Below are 17,056 nucleotides of genomic sequence, written 5' to 3' on the forward strand. Positions count from 1 at the left end.
TAGATTGTAAGCTCTTGGGCACATACTAAGAGCAGACTGAACACGATGGGAAATGATCCCCGGCGATCCTTACTATTGTCATGATGTCTGTAGGGATCGGCTCCATAGTAGATACTGCTCTAGAGCCGATACAATCGAGACTCACAGCACTGGACATCCCCTTTAAGTCTGCCATAGAGGAACATGGCCATTTTTAGGAGAGGATTAGATACGTCATTGGCACAATGACTGCTCATCCCTATTGCAAGCTGATCTGTCTGTAATTAGAGTGTAAGCTCCTCGGGAAAGATGGCTGATTGTGCCCATTTAATAAAAATAAAATGATGTGGCCCAATTGGGCACTGGCAATGCCACCTATAGTGTCCTGGGAAAGCTGGGTAGGTAACAAAACTACTGAAGTCCAGTTAGACTCATGTATTACTCCCAAGGGAGCCATGTTGTGTTTCACCCAGCTTTCCCAGGAATAGACCTGGGGATCCATAGATCGAGCTCTTTGTCCCATCCGCCTGGCACATGTGGTCCCTGGGCAGGGATGAGAGGAGGTGGAGGCTCAGTCCAGGTCTCTTCCGGTGGCCGCCGCTGGGGGCGGTAGAGAGCCGGCGCCCAGTGCATTTCCTGAGACCAGTCACTTCCATAAAGTGAAAGTCGTGCAGGCTTGTGGGGTCGGATGTCGCCGATTTCTCCTCTTTCTCCCCTTGGCTGGGGGTCTTGGAGCTTCTGAAGACCGGGGGGCACCTCCAGGACTGCACTTTGCACTAAGGGGGGGTTGCAGGAAGAGCCTCCCCTCCAGCTGCCCCTGCTCTGGGTAAGTACAATGCCCCCCACAGCACTAGCACTGTGTGCCCCGGCAGACCCCCAGAGCAGCGCCCCCTGCAGGGCGGACTCGTGGGGGGCTATCCTCTGCTTCCCCGGGGTTAGATCTCTAGCTTTAGGCGGCTCGCAGGCTCCATGGTTAACAAAGGCTCCTCCTGGGGACCGGCTTAACCCTCTGCTGCCCGCATTAACCCTGCCCTGCCCGGCGCCTGGTGGGGACTTGTGGATAAATGGCACTTCAGGGGGCACTCTGCAGACTCTGCCCTCCTGTGGTGTCCTGCCACCTTGTATCCGGATGTTTTCATTGTGAGGAGCTGATAGAAGGCGGATACAGTGGATCCCATAGTGGGCAGGGGCATCATGTGCCAGGGGGAGAAAGTTGTGGGCAGTCCTCACATGCCAGGACTTGGACTACAAGGTCACGGTGGGCTGGCGGTGCCCGGCTGGTGCCTACACGTGGCATACAGGAGGGTATTAATGGTGGGTGAGGGCAGCTCGGACACGGTGTCAGGTCTCTGCCAGGCTTCACGGGGGATGACGCCTGGTGCCCGCCTGTTACATATCCGCCGGCAGCTGCCCGTGTCCTTATGTCACCCAGGGAGTGTGGATGGCAGATTGCCCTGCAGGTTTCACAGATGTACCATGCCCACTTACTGGCATAATCGGGTTAGGGTCCCCCACCTATGATGATAACGTAGTGATGGAGGGGTCCCCCCTGTAGTGATAAGGCAGGGATGGCGGGGTCCCCCCTGTAGTGATGGAGGGGTCCCCCCTGTAGTGATGGAGGGTCCCCCTGTAGTGATAAGGCAGGGATGGCGGGGTCCCCCTGTAGTGATGGAGGGTTCACCTTGTAGTGATAAGGCAGTGATGGAGGGTCCCCCTGTAGTAATAAGGCCGGGGTGGCGGGGTCCCCCCTGTAGTGATGGTGGGTCCTCCTCCTGTAGTGATGGTGGGTCCTCCTCCTGTGTGGTAACAGGGGGGGGGTCCCTGTAGTGAGAATGCAGTGATGGCGGGGTCCCCCCTGTAGTGATGGCGGGGTCCCCCCTGTAGTGATGGAGGGGTCCCCCCTGTAGTGATGGAGCGGTCCCCCCTGTAGTGATGATAAGGCAGTGATGGAGGGTCCCCCCTGTAGTGATGATAAGGCAGTGATGGAGGGTCCTCCTCCTGTGGTAACGGCGGGCTCCGCTCCCGGGGCTGTGGCCTCACCACCTTGCCCCCTTCCCGGCCTCTCCTTCACGCTCCCGGCCAGGCCGGCTATTTCTCCCCACTCCCTGGCTCTCCCCAGTTGCCGAACCATGTCTCAAGATGGCGGAACTGACGGAGCTCAAGGTACCGGGACCGGGGAGAAAACAGCGGGACTCGGCTGTGACGTCTGCGGGAAATAGTGATGGGGAGGCTGGGTCGTGAGCTGAGAGACGCCTGGGACGGAGATGAGGCCTAGTTGAGGACGGCGGACGGCTCAGTGTATGTGTCCATCCCAGGGTGTCCTGTGCTGACCCTGTATATAGCCTGGAACTACTGCTGTCTTATCATGACAGGGGGGCCCCCAGTACTGCTGTCTTATCATGACAGGGGGGCCCCCAGTACTGCTGCCTTATCGTGACAGGGGGGGGCCCCCAGTACTGCTGCCTTATCGTGACAGGGGGGGCCCCCACTACTACTGCCTTATCGTGACAGGGGGGGCCCCCACTACTGCTGCCTTATCGTGACAGGGGGGGCCCCCACTACTGCTGCCTTATCGTGACAGGGGGGGCCCCCACTACTGCTGCCTTATCGTGACAGGGGGGGCCCCCACTACTGCTGCCTTATCGTGACGGGGGGGGGGGGCCCCAATACTGCTGCCTTATCGTGACAGGGGGGGCCCCCACTACTGCTGCCTTATCGTGACGGGGGGGGGGGCCCCCACTACTGCTGCCTTATCGTGACAGGGGGGGCCCCCACTACTGCTGCCTTATCGTGACAGGGGGGCCCCCACTACTGCTGCCTTATCGTGACAGGGGGGGCCCCCACTACTGCTGCCTTATCGTGACAGGGGGGCCCCCACTACTGCTGCCTTATCGTGACAGGGGGGGCCCCCACTACTGCTGCCTTATCGTGACAGGGGGGGCCCCCACTACTGCTGCCTTATCGTGACGGGGGGGGGCCCCAATACTGCTGCCTTATCGTGACAGGGGGGGCCCCCACTACTGCTGCCTTATCGTGACGGGGTGGCCCCCACTACTGCTGCCTTATCGTGACGGGGGGGCCCCCACTACTGCTGCCTTATCGTGACGGGGGGGCCCCCACTACTGCTGCCTTATCGTGACGGGGGGGCCCCCACTACTGCTGCCTTATCGTGACGGGGGGCCCCCACTACTGCTGCCTTATCGTGACGGGGGGGCCCCCACTACTGCTGCCTTATCGTGACAGGGGGCCCTCCTATGACATTACTGTTATGAGACTGTTCTTCACGGCACTTCCCATATACACCATATACCAGCGGGATTCTGGAACCTTCTCATCTGCTTAGTTTCAGTTCCTGTCCCTCCGGCCGCCCTCGGTCAGGACAGGCTCTCAGGCCCTTGGATGTAAGCAAGAATGTTTTCATTCACAGCAAGCAGAGATCTAGAAAATAATGAGGAACTGAAACACGGTAGAAAGTTTAAGAAGTTTTCAGTTGCATAATGAGAAGACATCTTGTGGCTTTATGGCACATAGTTGTCACCGTCATGGGGTGTCATGTGACTAACAGAACAACTTCACCTCCACCTGCAGTGAGCCAAAACTACTGTACAGAGACTGAAGGGGACAAAAAAGACTCAGATCACATCATAGTCAACCACGCAATTCAGGTCACGCAGGCCTCAAGTTGTACGGCCACCGGTCTTGACATGGGTCAGTGAGCCTCACGTTCTGGGGTACAGTTCTGGTCATTTAGGGGTTCACAGTAGGACAATACTGGGTGCTGTCAGCAAGAACTACAAGGAGCTGCTGAAGACCAGGAGGATGGAAAGATGGCTATCTTGTCACCGGCAATACTGGTTGAGCTTCAGCACTGGTAGGGGTAGAAGCACCATCATGCCAGTGACCACACACAGTTGTCCTGTGGTTTCTGTCTCTGCCAGATCATGGGGTATGGCCATGGCGTCTCCTGGCCGGTGTCAGGTGGTCATTGTGGACCCGCGAGTCAGAGGGTATTAGTGTAAGGGGTTTCATTGTTCCTGGTGGTCTGAGGCTCATCTTGTTCTTCTTCTTCTTCCCCCAGCACATGGTTATGAGCTTTAGAGTCTCCGAACTGCTAGTTCTTCTGGGTTTTGCCGGCAGGAACAAGAGTGGACGGAAACACGAGCTTCTCTCCAAGGCCCTTCATCTGGTGAAGTCTGGCTGCAACCCGACCATCCTGATGAAGATCAAGGAGCTCTATCGAAGGAGATATCCTCGCAAGGTCCTCAGCACCACAGACTTGACCATGCTGCACATGCAGACTGGGGCGCTACCTAATGCTAACTCACTGGCTCAGGGTGCCGTGTGCCACCTGGGCTATGATGGCGGCACCATGCCGAGCACCCTTCCTTCATCTGTGCTGCCCCCTATCCCCATGCTTGGTCCCAAACACGAGACGGACATTCAGCACCTATCCCCGCCCATACACCCAGTCCACCCAGATGTCAAGATGAAGAGGCTTCCATTCTACGATGTCTACGATGAGCTGATCAAACCAACCACACTGGGTGAGTCCAACGCCAACCTGTCTCTCTGCTCTATGGATCGTGGGGGGCACCTTCATCAAAGCAGGTCTGCACAGCTTGTTCCTCCACGTGGGCCCCCACTGAGATGGTTTCCTCAATGTAAGGGCCCTATGACACCTATACATTCTGCAGGCGATTGTCAGGAGGGAAGCGTTCCTTCTCGGTGATCGCCTGCTCGCTAGTGGTGGAGACCGGGGCTATTACATGCAGCAATCGCCTCCTCACTATGGGGACAAATGATCGCTAATGCCATCGCTCGTCCCCATACTGAATCATTGTTTGCCGGCAGCAGTGCGCCAATTACACGGCACAATCTGACGCCGAGAAACAATTTCAGGACCCCCTAGTTTAATTTTAAACTAGGGGGTCCTGAAATGCTAACCCTGGGACTTTCACTGGGCATCTGACTGGTGAGGGGTCACTAGGTTAGAAGGCCCCCTAGAGGTGAGGGCAGGTATTTCCCCCACTTTTAGCTGAGCCTTTTAATCCGGTACCATCTGGTGGTCACCTTATCCTTGCACTCAGTTCCTCCGTTGTCTCCCTCCAGCTTCCACAAACACGCAACGGTTTGAAGAGGCCCACTTTAGCTTTGCACTGACGCCCCAACAGGTCCATCAAATCCTGAGTTCAAGGTGAGTGGGTGAAGTGTTCTGATTGTCAGACTGGGCGGAGAGGCGTCTATGGCCTTCTGCATCCGTACACTCCAGCTGTCAGTACTACAACTCCCAGCATGTCCTGGGAGAGCGGCTGGTCTGTACTATGTATGTTGTCTTTTCCAGACTATAGATTATATGAGAGTTTTATGTGTTTTTTTTTTTCCTCAGAGACATACTGCCTGGTGCTAAATGTGATTACACAGTCCAGGTCCAGCTGAGGTAAGTACACCTCATAGGGTCATCGGTGCTCCGACTTTACAATGGGAATTTCTGCCACCTCCGCAGAGGTGAGCGAAGGGTTAACCGCCAGAGCTCCCTGTCTGGTAAAAATAACATTGGTCGGCTGGCAGAGACTGCAGGGTGGCACGGCGTCATCGTATGGGGGTGTAGACTCGGCTGCCAACGCGATAGATAATTGTTTGGTGTGTAACGAGGCAGCGGAGGGGCGATGTCTTATAACCTGACGTCTTTCTCCAGGTTCTGTCTGTGTGAGACCAGCTGTCCGCAGGAGGACTACTTCCCCCCCAACCTCTTTGTGAAGGTGAACGGGAAGCTGTGCCCATTGCCAGTGAGTAAAATAGTCGGGGCTTTCATCTCCTGAAGTTGAAATTTATGACCGATGGAATCGTTATGTGGAAGTTTGGATGCATGACAGTAGGTGGCGGTAATACACATGAAATTCAGAAAATTCCTTCCTTCTCCCACATCCAGGGCTACTTACCTCCCACCAAGAATGGAGCGGAGCCTAAAAGGCCGAGCAGACCCATCAACATCTCCCCGCTCATCCGGCTGTCGTCCACTGTGCCCAACAACATCATTGTCAACTGGTCGTCGGAGTTTGGCAGAGTAAGTGTTAACCCGAGGTAACACAGTGATCAGAGTCCTTGTGGGACTGGCTCCCCCTATAGTACAGGCTGTAAAAGGGGGTGGTATCCCTCTCATAATGCTCGGCTGTAGGAGGGGGCGCCGCTCTCATCTTATAGTACATAGCTGTAGGAGGGAGCCCTGCTCTCGTCTTATAACGCATGGTTGTAGGAGGGGGCGCCGCTCTTATCTTAGTGTACGGCTGTAGGAGGGGGCACCGCTCTCATCTTAGTGTACGGCTGTAGGAGGGGGCACCGCTCTCATCTTAGTGTACGGCTGTAGGAGGGGGCACCGCTCTCATCTTAGTGTACGGCTGTAGGAGGGGGCACCGCTCTCATCTTAGTGTACGGCTGTAGGAGGGGGCGCCACTCTCATTTTATAGTGTACGGCTGTAGGAGGGGGCGCCACTCTCATTTTATAGTGTACGGCTGTAGGAGGGGGCGCCACTCTCATTTTATAGTGTACGGCTGTAGGAGGGGGCGCCACTCTCATTTTATAGTGTACGGCTGTAGGAGGGGGCGCCACTCTCATTTTATAGTGTACGGCTGTAGGAGGGTGCACCACTATCATCTTAGTGTACGGCTGTAGGAGGGAGCCCTGCTATGGTCTTATAACGCATGGTTGTAGGAGGGGGTACCGTCCTCATCTTATAGTGCACGGCTGTAGGAGGGAGCCCTGCTCTCGTCTTATAACGCATGGTTGTAGGAGGGGGTACCGTCCTCATCTTATAGTGCACGACTGTAGGAGGGAGCCCTGCTCTCGTCTTATAACGCATGGTTGTAGGAGGGGGTACAGTCCTCATCTTATAGTACATGGCTGTAGGTGGGGGCAAAATTAAAGACAAGGAAAAAATAACTTTAACCACCGAAAAAGGTGTCCGGCGCCGCGCACCTCTATTGATATCAGCTAAACTACTAAATTCAATGTAAAATCACTAGTAATAGGTATAAAAAATGTGTATATATAAATAAATAGACAAAGTGCAGGATGCGTACCGACACCTTAAACAGAGGGCTTCATCAAAGATCATCCGTAAAATTACTTCATTAGCAGCTCAAATAGCGGAACTTACTTCTCCAGGGAGGGCCAATCTGGTTGATTGACACACTGTTTTCTTTTTTTTTCTCTTTTCTGTAGGAGGGAGCCCTGCTCTCGTCTTATAACGCATAGTTGTAGGAGGGGGCGCCTCTGTCATCTTATACTTTATGGCTGTTGGAGGGGGTGCCTCTCATCTTATACTGTATGGCTGTAGGAGGGGGTGCCTCTCATCTTATACTGTATGGCTGTAGGAGGGGGTGCCTCTCATCTTATACTGTATGGCTGTAGGAGGGGGTGCCTCTGTCATCTTATACTTTATGGCTGTTGGAGGGGGTGCCTCTCATCTTATACTGTATGGCTGTTGGAGGGGGTGCCTCTCATCTTATACTGTATGGCTGTAGGAGGGGGTGCCTCTCATCTTATACTGTATGGCTGTAGGAGGGGGTGCCTCTCATCTTATACTGTATGGCTGTAGGAGGGGGTGCCTCTCATCTTATACTGTATGGCTGTAGGAGGGGGTGCCTCTCATCTTATACTGTATGGCTGTAGGAGGGGGTGCCTCTCATCTTATACTGTATGGCTGTAGGAGGGGGTGCCTCTGTCATCTTATACTTTATGGCTGTTGGAGGGGGTGCCTCTCATCTTATACTGTATGGCTGTAGGAGGGGGTGCCTCTCATCTTGTACTGTATGGCTGTAGGAGGGGGTGCCTCTCATCTTGTACTGTATGGCTGTAGGAGGGGGTGCCTCTCATCTTATACTGTATGGCTGTAGGAGGGGGTGCCTCTCATCTTATACTGTATGGCTGTAGGAGGGGGTGCCTCTCATCTTATACTGTATGGCTGTAGGAGGGGGTGCCTCTCATCTTATACTGTATGGCTGTAGGAGGGGGTGCCTCTCATCTTATACTGTATGGCTGTAGGAGGGGGTGCCTCTCATCTTATACTGTATGGCTGTAGGAGGGGGTGCCTCTCATCTTATACTGTATGGCTGTAGGAGGGGGTGCCTCTCATCTTATACTGTATGGCTGTAGGAGGGGGTGCCTCTCATCTTATACTGTATGGCTGTAGGAGGGGGTGCCTCTCATCTTATACTGTATGGCTGTAGGAGGGGGTGCCTCTCATCTTATACTGTATGGCTGTAGGAGGGGGTGCCTCTCATCTTATACTGTATGGCTGTAGGAGGGGGTGCCTCTCATCTTATACTGTATGGCTGTAGGAGGGGGTGCCTCTCATCTTATACTGTATGGCTGTAGGAGGGGGTGCCTCTCATCTTATACTGTATGGCTGTAGGAGGGGGTGCCTCTCATCTTATACTGTATGGCTGTAGGAGGGGGTGCCTCTCATCTTATACTGTATGGCTGTAGGAGGGGGTGCCTCTCATCTTATACTGTATGGCTGTAGGAGGGGGTGCCTCTCATCACTGTATGGCTGTAGGAGGGGGTGCCATGGGTGATTACTTTGGCACCATTTTTCCTGACACTCTCTGTCTTGCAGAATTACTCGCTGTCCGTCTACCTGGTGAAGCAGCTGACCTCGGTCACCCTTCTGCAGAAACTCCGCGCCAAAGGCATCCGGAACCCAGACCATTCCAGAGCACTGAGTGAGTCCAATCTCTCCATCCGACCCCTGACATCTCTCCGCAGATCGACCTCTTACACTTATTCCTTTATTTCTCACACAATAGTAAAAGAGAAGCTGACGGCCGACCCCGACAGTGAGATCGCCACAACCAGCCTTCGGGTCTCCCTCATGTGTCCGGTGAGTGTGATAGTTGCAGATCATACACAGAGGAGTCCTATAAATATACAGAAGGAACATGGCGAATAATCCTCTGCCCTTCTCTCTGCAGCTGGGGAAGATGCGTCTGACCGTGCCCTGTAGGGCCATCACCTGCACCCACCTCCAGTGCTTCGATGCTGCCCTCTACCTGCAAATGAATGAGAAAAAACCAACGTGGACGTGTCCTGTGTGCGACAAGAAGGCGCCATACGATTTGCTCATTATAGACGGGTGAGTCACAGGATGGTTTTTGGGCTGTGGTTGTCGCCATCCTCAGCAGAGAAGCCATTAAATGGTTAATATCATCATATAGAGTCAGGCATGTCACCTTATGAGCCTGAAAATGAAGGGTTGCCTGCAGATGGGGCCCCCTAGTGGTGGCTGTGGGTAGAGTTGCTCATGTTGCCTTTTCTCTTGCAGTCTCTTCATGGACATCCTGAACTCCTGCACAGACTGCGATGAGATTCAGTTCATGGAGGACGGGTCCTGGTGTCCGATGAAGCCCAAGAAGGAGAAGCCGGACGTGCTGCAGCCCACATCGTATGGAGGGATTGATGGTAAGTGCTGGACGTAGTCACGTCTGACTCCGGGGTAACGTCTGGTGAGCTGTCACATTCCTCCAAGGAGCTGCCCTGTTAGGTCTTATCGTCTTCCAACAGGAATGATCTACAACCTCAGCTCTGACCTCAAGTACAACACCGAGACCAAGAAGAAGGTGGAAGTGATCGACCTAACCCTGGACAGCTCATCAGACGAGGACGAGCCTGCGCCCAAGAGGCCATGTCCTATCACCTCAACGACCATACCCTCTGTCGGATCCAAAGGGTACAAGCTGCTATCTATTAACTTGTACCATAGTGTCGGGGGTGGGGGGTGCAAGTGGCAGGAATGGAGTAGGAGAAATGCCCCCCACGTGGAGTCTTACTCTCTTGTCTTTTTTTTATTTTTTATTAGGGTGATCAGCGTTGACCATCAACCATCGTCTGTTCTGAGAAGCCCCCCTATGGCCACTATAGGGAGTGATTACCTCTCCACCCTTCCTCTACCCGACTACCACCGAACCTTCCCAGTACCAAGCGACCTTCAAGGTAAATGTGTGAAGGGTTAATTCTTCCAGCATCTGCCGCTAACGTGAAGACAACTAATGGCCTTCGGAGCGGTGCCTGCCCTCTGATTGGTATTCAGTATCCCATCTGGTATAACACTCTGCATCACACATTAGTCTTCTGCGTTTTAACCCCTTAATCTGGATTTTTTTTATTTATTTTTTTGTTAATGGGAAAATCAGCAATTCCAATTTTTATAAATCGGTGATCACACTGATCGGTCATCATGGCGATCACGTGATCAGAGACCAGTTTTATCAGTGCCTGAGTGTCGGGGATATACCAGTGACACGGGGACTGCACTGCTTGCCCTGGTATCGTCATGTGTCACAGTCTCCTGTTTCCTCTCCTCAGGTCTCGATATCTTCTCCTTCCTTCAGACGACGGACAATCAGGTGAGCGCAACCAAGAAAGTAGCACGTGACCATTAGAGGAGGGGCAGAGGTCTCCTGTAGAGCAGAAGACCTCCTGCCCTAGCCATTGAAATATGTAGGTGTACTGTCCCTTTAAATGCATGTTGCCTCATGTATCATTTCCTGTTCCTCTTCTTCCTCAGCATTACAGCCCATCCGTCATCACCTCCCTGGATGAACAGGACGCCCTCAATCACTTTTTCCAGTACCGGGCCCCCCCATCGCATTACATGAGCCCCCTCACCCAGGCCATAACAGGATCCCACGGGGCAAGCAATGGCGCCAGCCGGATAAGTAGCATTGTTTCCACCAGCACGTTACGGGACAGTCACGGCCACAGCGGATCTCAGAACTCCACCCCGACCTTACCTGGGTGCAGACCGGACATTATATCATTGGACTGATCAGCAGGGTCCTGACCCAGGAAGCTGGACCCCAGCGAGGACATGGCTGACTTCTGTTTCCATAGGCCCCATTTTTTTTTTAAACTCCGAAGCATTATACGCCATGGCCTATGGAAACCGGCGGCACACGGACAGCGGGAATGTACAGTGACCACGAGGAATCAACCCAGCGCTCATTTTAGTATTACGACTCCCATCATGGCATTTTTTTTATATCGGATGATTCTATTTTTTATTTAATGATCTGCTCCTTGAAATCAGCTACATGAAGTCCCCCCCCCCAATCACGTATCTCCAGTGTCAAGCCATCCATATGTGACTGATATCTGCTGGAAATTATCAAGTTCAATCAATTTTTTTTTTCTTTTCATCACTTTTTGTAGAGTCGCATCATTCCTCAATTACCTGACACAGGGAGATGTTGCTTGCAATACCCCTACGGCCTGTAGGTGGTGCTAGAGACTACTAAGGTCGCCATCTACAGGCACCAGCTGGTACTGCATTCTGATCTCGGATATGACATTTTTCGTTGCCTTCTATGTATATTTTTTTTCCGTACGCTCACTGCCGCCTCCTCCTAGCGCTGTACAGAGATAAACGCCAATAGACAATGATATATTTTCAGTTTTTTTTACTTCTACAAACTCCAAAGACCAGACCCTGTTCTGTATGAAGGTCACGTACCCCTCTCACCAAGGAATATTCCAGATATCCTTCCTGGTGCTGGAGGGTTAATCCGGCGGTAGTAGCGGCATCACCGTCATCTGCATATTTATGTATTTAAATCTATGACTTATCTGTATTTAGTCTGTTCTTCGTACTCACTGAGGCAGAGCTGGCGCAGGCGACATCTTCCAAGGCAAAAAGAAAGGCAAAAAAAAATCTTTTTAAACGGGAATAAACCCCTTTTATTTATTCAGTGCTTGTCCTGTCATGTCTGCCGCAGCCTCTGGGGGCGCTGTGTCCTGTCGTGTCTTCCAAGGCCTCTATACTGATAGTATTAAAAGTACAATAGAGTAAAGGACCTCTAGGGAACTTCCTCTCAGCGTAGAGTTTGCAGCCACAGCTCCAGCGCGTACTTTGTACCGGTGCTCACGCGTTCCGTATCCTCACCCTCTATAGGGGCCGTATTAAGAAGCGTAGACAGAGCAAGGTCTTTCTGTATCAGTGATCGACCGCTGACTTCTGTGATGCTAGGAGAAAGGGACAGCAAGATTACTGAGTCTGCAGAACATCGCTCTGTCCGCTCTACCTCCTGACAGATACATAGTGATAGATCCTGCAGATTATTACACCTCTGACCTCTCTAGAGCCTGCAGAACATCGCTCTGTCCTCTCTACCTCCTGACAGATACATAGTGATAGATCCTGCAGATTATTACACCTCTGACCTCTCTAGAGATCTGCAGAACATAGCTTTTTACCTCCTGTGTTCAAAATAATAGCAGTCAGATATCACCAACCTGATCACTGGTTTTGGTAGAAATGATATTTCTACATAGTAAATTATTTGTTATCAGGTGTAGTAGAGTAATAGAAACCCAACAGTCATGACATGCTGCAGATTCTGTGTAATTAAATCACTAATTGAAAGGGACATGTTCAAAATAATAGCAGCGTGGAGTTCAATGATTGAGGTCATTCATTCCTTGAAAAACAGGAGGCAATTATTGCCCTTATTTAAGGAAGGAAGGCGGCACATGTTTTACACGCCGGTTACAGTGCATTTATCTCTGAAATTCTGGGGAAAATGGGTAGTTCCAGACATTGTTCAGAAGAACAGCGCACCTTGATTAAAAAGATTGATTGGAGAGGGGAAAACATATAAAGAAGTGCAGAAAATGATCGGCTGCTCAGCTAAAATGATCGCAAATGCTTTAAAATGGCAACCAAAACCTGAAAGACGTGGAAGAAAGCGAAAAACTACCATTCGAATGGATAGAAGAATAGTCATAATGGCGAGGACTCGGCCGACAATCAGCTCCAGGAAGATGAAAGAAGGTGTAAAGTTCCCTATGAGTCCTGTTACAATGAGAAGAGGCCGAGCGATCTGCAAGAAGCCCCCGCAAAGTCCCACTGCTGGAAACAAGACGTGGGCTGAAGAGCTTACAATCTGCCAAAGAGCACATTGACGGCCTGAAGAGACCCTCTGTGGACTGATGAAAGGAAGATGGTTCTGTTTGGGTCTAGTGGCCGGAGACAGTTTGTCAGACGACCCCCAAACACTGAATTTAGCCCCAGTGCACTGTGAAGCATGGTGGACAAGCGTCATGATATGGGGATGTGTCTCATACTACGGTGTTGGGCCTATTCATCGCAGACCAGGGATCATGGATCAGTCTGAATCCATCAGAATACTTGAAGAGGTCATGCTGCCTTATGCTGAAGAGGAAATGCCCTTGAAACGGGTGTCCAACAAGACAAGGACCCCAAGTAAACGGGCAACATCTTGGTTCCAGACCAACAAGACAGACGTTATGGAGCGGCCGGCCCGATCCCCGGATCTTAATCCAATAGAAAACTTGTGGGTGACATCAAACATGCAGTTTCTGGGGCAAAACCAAGAAATAGAGAAGAACTGTGGAATGTCGTCCGATCCTCCTGGGCTGGAGAACCTGGTCACAGGGGCAGAAGGTGGTGACTCCGAGCAGCACAGACGTCCAGCAGTTCTCAGAGACAGCGGTTATACAACTGAGTATTAGTGACTGGATTCAGAGGAAAGAAAACCTTCAGACATTTCTCAGTTTATAGAGTGAAGGTTGGAGTTTGTAAATAAGAATACAAACACTGCTATTTTTTTGAACAATCTAATCGCTTTTCTTCAAAAAATTTTAGAGGAACGACACAAATTTGATAATTTACTTCATGTTTGATGTGGAATAGAAGGCGTAGTGTTCCCAATGCATCTGTGTGGATAGAAATAGAAGCTATTTGAAGGATGTTGAGCTTTATTCACTTTTAAACACACTGCTATTATTTTGAACACAACTGTACATAGTGATATCCTGCAGATTGTTACACCCCTGACCTCTCTAGAGAGCTGCAGAACATCGCTCTGACCCATCAGCTATCCTCTTACGTTATTGGAGGCTGCAGACCAGTACTTCTCTTCCCAGAATCCTTTTCTCCTTCTGCGGCGGTCACAATCTGCTCTGCGATCTCCCGATCCAGCCACGCGCAGGCGCTCACCTCCCGCTCATCTGGCTGGAGTTTCTCCTGGAGATGGCACAATGACCGCGCTCAAGTTTTATCCACAACAACAATGGTTTTGATTGTCCGATCACCTACCTGCAGCTCTTGGTGGGTTTCATTGGATGACACCAGCAGGTAAGTGACAATATGATGGCGTGTGGGCAGGCCACGGCTCAGTAACGGTGGGAACACGGACTATGTGGAAGAAAGAGATAAGGGATCCAAGACATGCAACAAGGCGGAGCAAACTCACGGTTACCCCCTTCTGCACCATATCCAAGGACGTATAAGCCACGGCTACAGGAAACACTCCTCTAGTATACCAACCGTTACTGTCACAGGGAGTGATGCCAGCGGGCAGCCATACTCAAACACCCCCCCCCCAAGTTTAGATATTTACTTACCTCCCACAATCCCAGAATGCTCCAGGGGAGGTTGGCGCCTTGCAGATTTAACCCCGTCTCCTCCTGAAGTTCTCGCAGGCCGGCATTAATGAGCTGTGAAGGGGAGAGAGACCAGTGATCAGTGATCGAGGAGGTTAAGTGACTCCTACAGCCAGAGCAGGGCTCATAGGGTTAACAAGCAGCTTACCTGTTCTCTGTCCTCCATGTGACCTCCTGTAAAGAGAAGACCATATCATCATCTCTAGGCCATGTGAATCTTTAAGGGTGGAGGGTCATGGCTTCCACCAACATGGCGGATCATACAAAGTAATGGCAGCTGCCATCATCAGTGTTCACCCTACTGACAGTAGGAAGATTGCTTTCACCTGGTTGTAGACATAGCTTATACTCCAGTCACATCTAAAGCTGCATTTACAGATCTGTAGGCTTCTCGAATGCCCTTACTAGGCTGTGAAGAGTCATCAGTCTCAGAGCTCAGCGCTGAGAATTCTGGATGCAGCTTTGGATGTGAACGGAGAACAACCAATTCTTACCAATTGTTTTCCTGAAGTACAGAGGCGTTTCTCTCAGCTTATCACTTGTTAGAAGGCTGCCGTCCTGTCCATGGTGATCAAGATGGCGGTGGTCGCATGACTTACTCATGTGACCGCTTCCCTGGCCGTCCCTCTTCAGCTGCTAGTGACACTTTGGTAAGGGGTCACCAGTTCTAACCCTGGATGGACAGGGGTCAAACTGCTGTGGTCCCCACCAGTGACGAGCGCAGGGGCCCCATGTTAGCGTGTGTACTCCATCTCCAGCGCACCCCACATTCAAACGGGGACACCGGCCCTGTTCTCCGGATCAGAGCCGACCCCTGAGGTAGCGGATCCACAGTACAGACCTGGCGGCACCCAGACGTTGGGGAAGATGTGCAGCTCCTTGGAACGTCTGGTCAGAAGAATCCTTTTATTGACGGACTGCAACAAGATGGCAACCCCCACATCCACGCCGCGGCCCCTTATCTCCTCCGGCAGAGATGCCACTTGGTCCGTGGTTAGGTTTTTTATCGGACAGAAGGCCGGCCTCTAAAGGGGGAAGGGGGAGGAACATGGTGGTTATAAAAGTCATAAAAAAGCTGGATGGCAGTTGCTATGGTAACAGTACAGCTACCACAGGGCATGTCACCCACCTTTTCCAGAGGCCTGACCCATGACGTTTCCCTGCCCGAGGATTACGTACCTGTAACTGCGCCTGTCTGGAGCCGCTGAACGGCCGATCCGAGATGATGAACCGATTGTGATCCAGGCCGCAGTTCACCATCACCTGGTCCTGATCCTCGGGGGCAAAGTGCCCGGTGACGCCCTGCAAAATATACAGCCTCCTGTCAGTGAGCGCCAGCAGTTACCACAAGCGCAGAGATGGCCGCCATTTACCTGCACAAACCTCGCACATTGAAGCAGCGAAGCCTCTTTGGTCAGATGCACCAGAACACGCTTCGCAGACTCCATCATGGCCGATGAAATTATATCATAGCTCATAGCCCCACATATGCCGAGATTATATCCAGAGACACCAGGCGGGGGCGCTACCTGACCGGTTATGTGTTATATAATGCACATGGAAATCTCCCTCCATCCACATGAACCATGGAACAGGAAGCAGAGATCTCCCACAATCCTTAGCAAGAAAACTTAAAGAGGAGTGTGGGCGCCCTCTGCTGGTAAAACATCAATACTGCCAGGGAGATGATGGAGTGTGGAGCTCAAAAACCTCAAAGAGATCGCCCCCTAGAGGAGAAGGTCTTATAAGTGATACTTCATAGGAATAGGTCTCCAGGATCAGATACACAGCTCAGCAGACAGTATCACACAGGGTAGGATTAGATACACAGCTGAGCAGAGAGAATCACACAGGGTAGGATTAGATACACAGCTCAGCAGACAGTATCACACAGGATAGGATTAGATACAAGGCTCAGCAGACAGTATCACACAGGATAGGATTAGATACACAGCTCAGCAGGCAGTATCACACAGGATAGGATTAGATACACAGCTCAGCAGGCAGTATCACACAGGATAGGATTAGATACACAGCTCAGCAGACAGTATCACACAGGATAGGCTTAGATACACAGCTCAGCAGACAGTATCACACAGGATAGGATTAGATACACAGCTCAGCAGACAGTATCACACAGGATAGGATTAGATACACAGCTCAGCAGACAGTATCACACAGGATAGGATTAGATACACAGCTCAGCAGACAGTATCACACAGGATAGGATTAGATACACAGCTCAGCAGTCAGTATCACACAGGATAGGATTAGATACACAGCTCAGCAGACAGTCTCACACAGGATAGGATTAGATACACAGCTCAGCAGACAGTATCACACAGGATAGGATTAGATACACAGCTCAGCAGACAGTATCACACAGGATAGGATTAGATACACAGCTCAGCAGACAGTATCACACAGGACAGGATTAGATACACAGCTCAACAGTCAGTATCACACAGGATAGGATTAGATACACAGCTCAGCAGACAGTATCACACAGGATAGGATTAGATACACAGCTCAGCAAACAGTATCACACAAGATCGGATTAGCTACACTGCTCAGCAGGCTGTATCACACAGGATAGGATTAGATACACGGCTCAGCAGA

At 51.5% G+C, this 17,056-nt stretch overlaps 2 protein-coding genes across 5 annotated transcripts; one reads left to right on the forward strand and one right to left on the reverse strand.

Annotated features, from left to right (window-relative positions):
• Window positions 1-615: 615 nt before the first annotated feature.
• On the forward strand, window positions 616-11,541 carry PIAS3 (protein inhibitor of activated STAT 3). 3 transcript variants are annotated; one of them, XM_044271651.1, is made up of 14 exons: window positions 616-805; window positions 4,058-4,523; window positions 5,089-5,173; window positions 5,366-5,416; window positions 5,675-5,765; window positions 5,909-6,043; window positions 8,595-8,700; window positions 8,785-8,858; window positions 8,950-9,110; window positions 9,300-9,436; window positions 9,539-9,704; window positions 9,834-9,967; window positions 10,340-10,380; window positions 10,542-11,541. In XM_044271651.1, exons 2-14 carry the CDS (start codon window positions 4,061-4,063, stop codon window positions 10,800-10,802), a joined length of 1,905 nt encoding a protein of 634 aa, XP_044127586.1. In that variant the 5' UTR covers window positions 616-805; window positions 4,058-4,060; the 3' UTR covers window positions 10,803-11,541. The 3 variants fall into 3 exon arrangements, with proteins under 3 accessions (XP_044127586.1, XP_044127585.1, XP_044127587.1); XM_044271650.1 differs by lacking the exon at window positions 616-805 and adding an exon at window positions 2,119-2,142; XM_044271652.1 differs by lacking the exon at window positions 616-805 and adding an exon at window positions 2,157-2,277.
• A 143-nt stretch (window positions 11,542-11,684) lies between these two features.
• NUDT17 (nudix hydrolase 17) lies at window positions 11,685-16,034 on the reverse strand. Of its 2 annotated transcripts, none has more exons than XM_044271655.1 (8): window positions 15,821-16,034; window positions 15,617-15,739; window positions 15,279-15,462; window positions 14,586-14,611; window positions 14,399-14,491; window positions 14,091-14,189; window positions 13,882-14,018; window positions 11,685-11,995 (listed from the first exon to the last, which is right to left on the reverse strand). In XM_044271655.1, exons 1-8 carry the CDS (start codon window positions 15,827-15,829, stop codon window positions 11,845-11,847), a joined length of 822 nt encoding a protein of 273 aa, XP_044127590.1. In that variant the 5' UTR covers window positions 15,830-16,034; the 3' UTR covers window positions 11,685-11,844. The 2 variants fall into 2 exon arrangements, with proteins under 2 accessions (XP_044127590.1, XP_044127589.1); XM_044271654.1 differs by having other exon boundaries at window positions 15,811-16,034.
• Between the last annotated feature and the right edge of the window lie 1,022 nt (window positions 16,035-17,056).

This window comes from Bufo gargarizans, chromosome 11 (assembly GCF_014858855.1).
Source record: "Bufo gargarizans isolate SCDJY-AF-19 chromosome 11, ASM1485885v1, whole genome shotgun sequence".
Lineage (NCBI taxonomy): Eukaryota > Metazoa > Chordata > Amphibia > Anura > Bufonidae > Bufo > Bufo gargarizans.

Excerpts from the sequence above, each read along its gene's own strand:
- NUDT17 (XM_044271654.1), bottom strand. The coding sequence starts at position 15,915 with ATGAGCTATGATATAATTTCATCGGCCATGATGGAGTCTGCGAAGCGT. Across the intron at positions 15,740-15,810 it reads AATGTGCGAGGTTTGTGCAG|GGCGTCACCGGGCACTTTGC; the intron begins GTAAATGGCGGC and ends TATATTTTGCAG. Across the intron at positions 14,612-15,278 it reads CAACGTCTGGGTGCCGCCAG|GAGGTCACATGGAGGACAGA; the intron begins GTCTGTACTGTG and ends TTCTCTTTACAG.
- PIAS3 (XM_044271650.1), top strand. The coding sequence starts at position 2,119 with ATGGCGGAACTGACGGAGCTCAAG. Across the intron at positions 6,044-8,594 it reads GGTCGTCGGAGTTTGGCAGA|AATTACTCGCTGTCCGTCTA; the intron begins GTAAGTGTTAAC and ends TCTGTCTTGCAG. Across the intron at positions 9,111-9,299 it reads GATTTGCTCATTATAGACGG|TCTCTTCATGGACATCCTGA; the intron begins GTGAGTCACAGG and ends TTTCTCTTGCAG.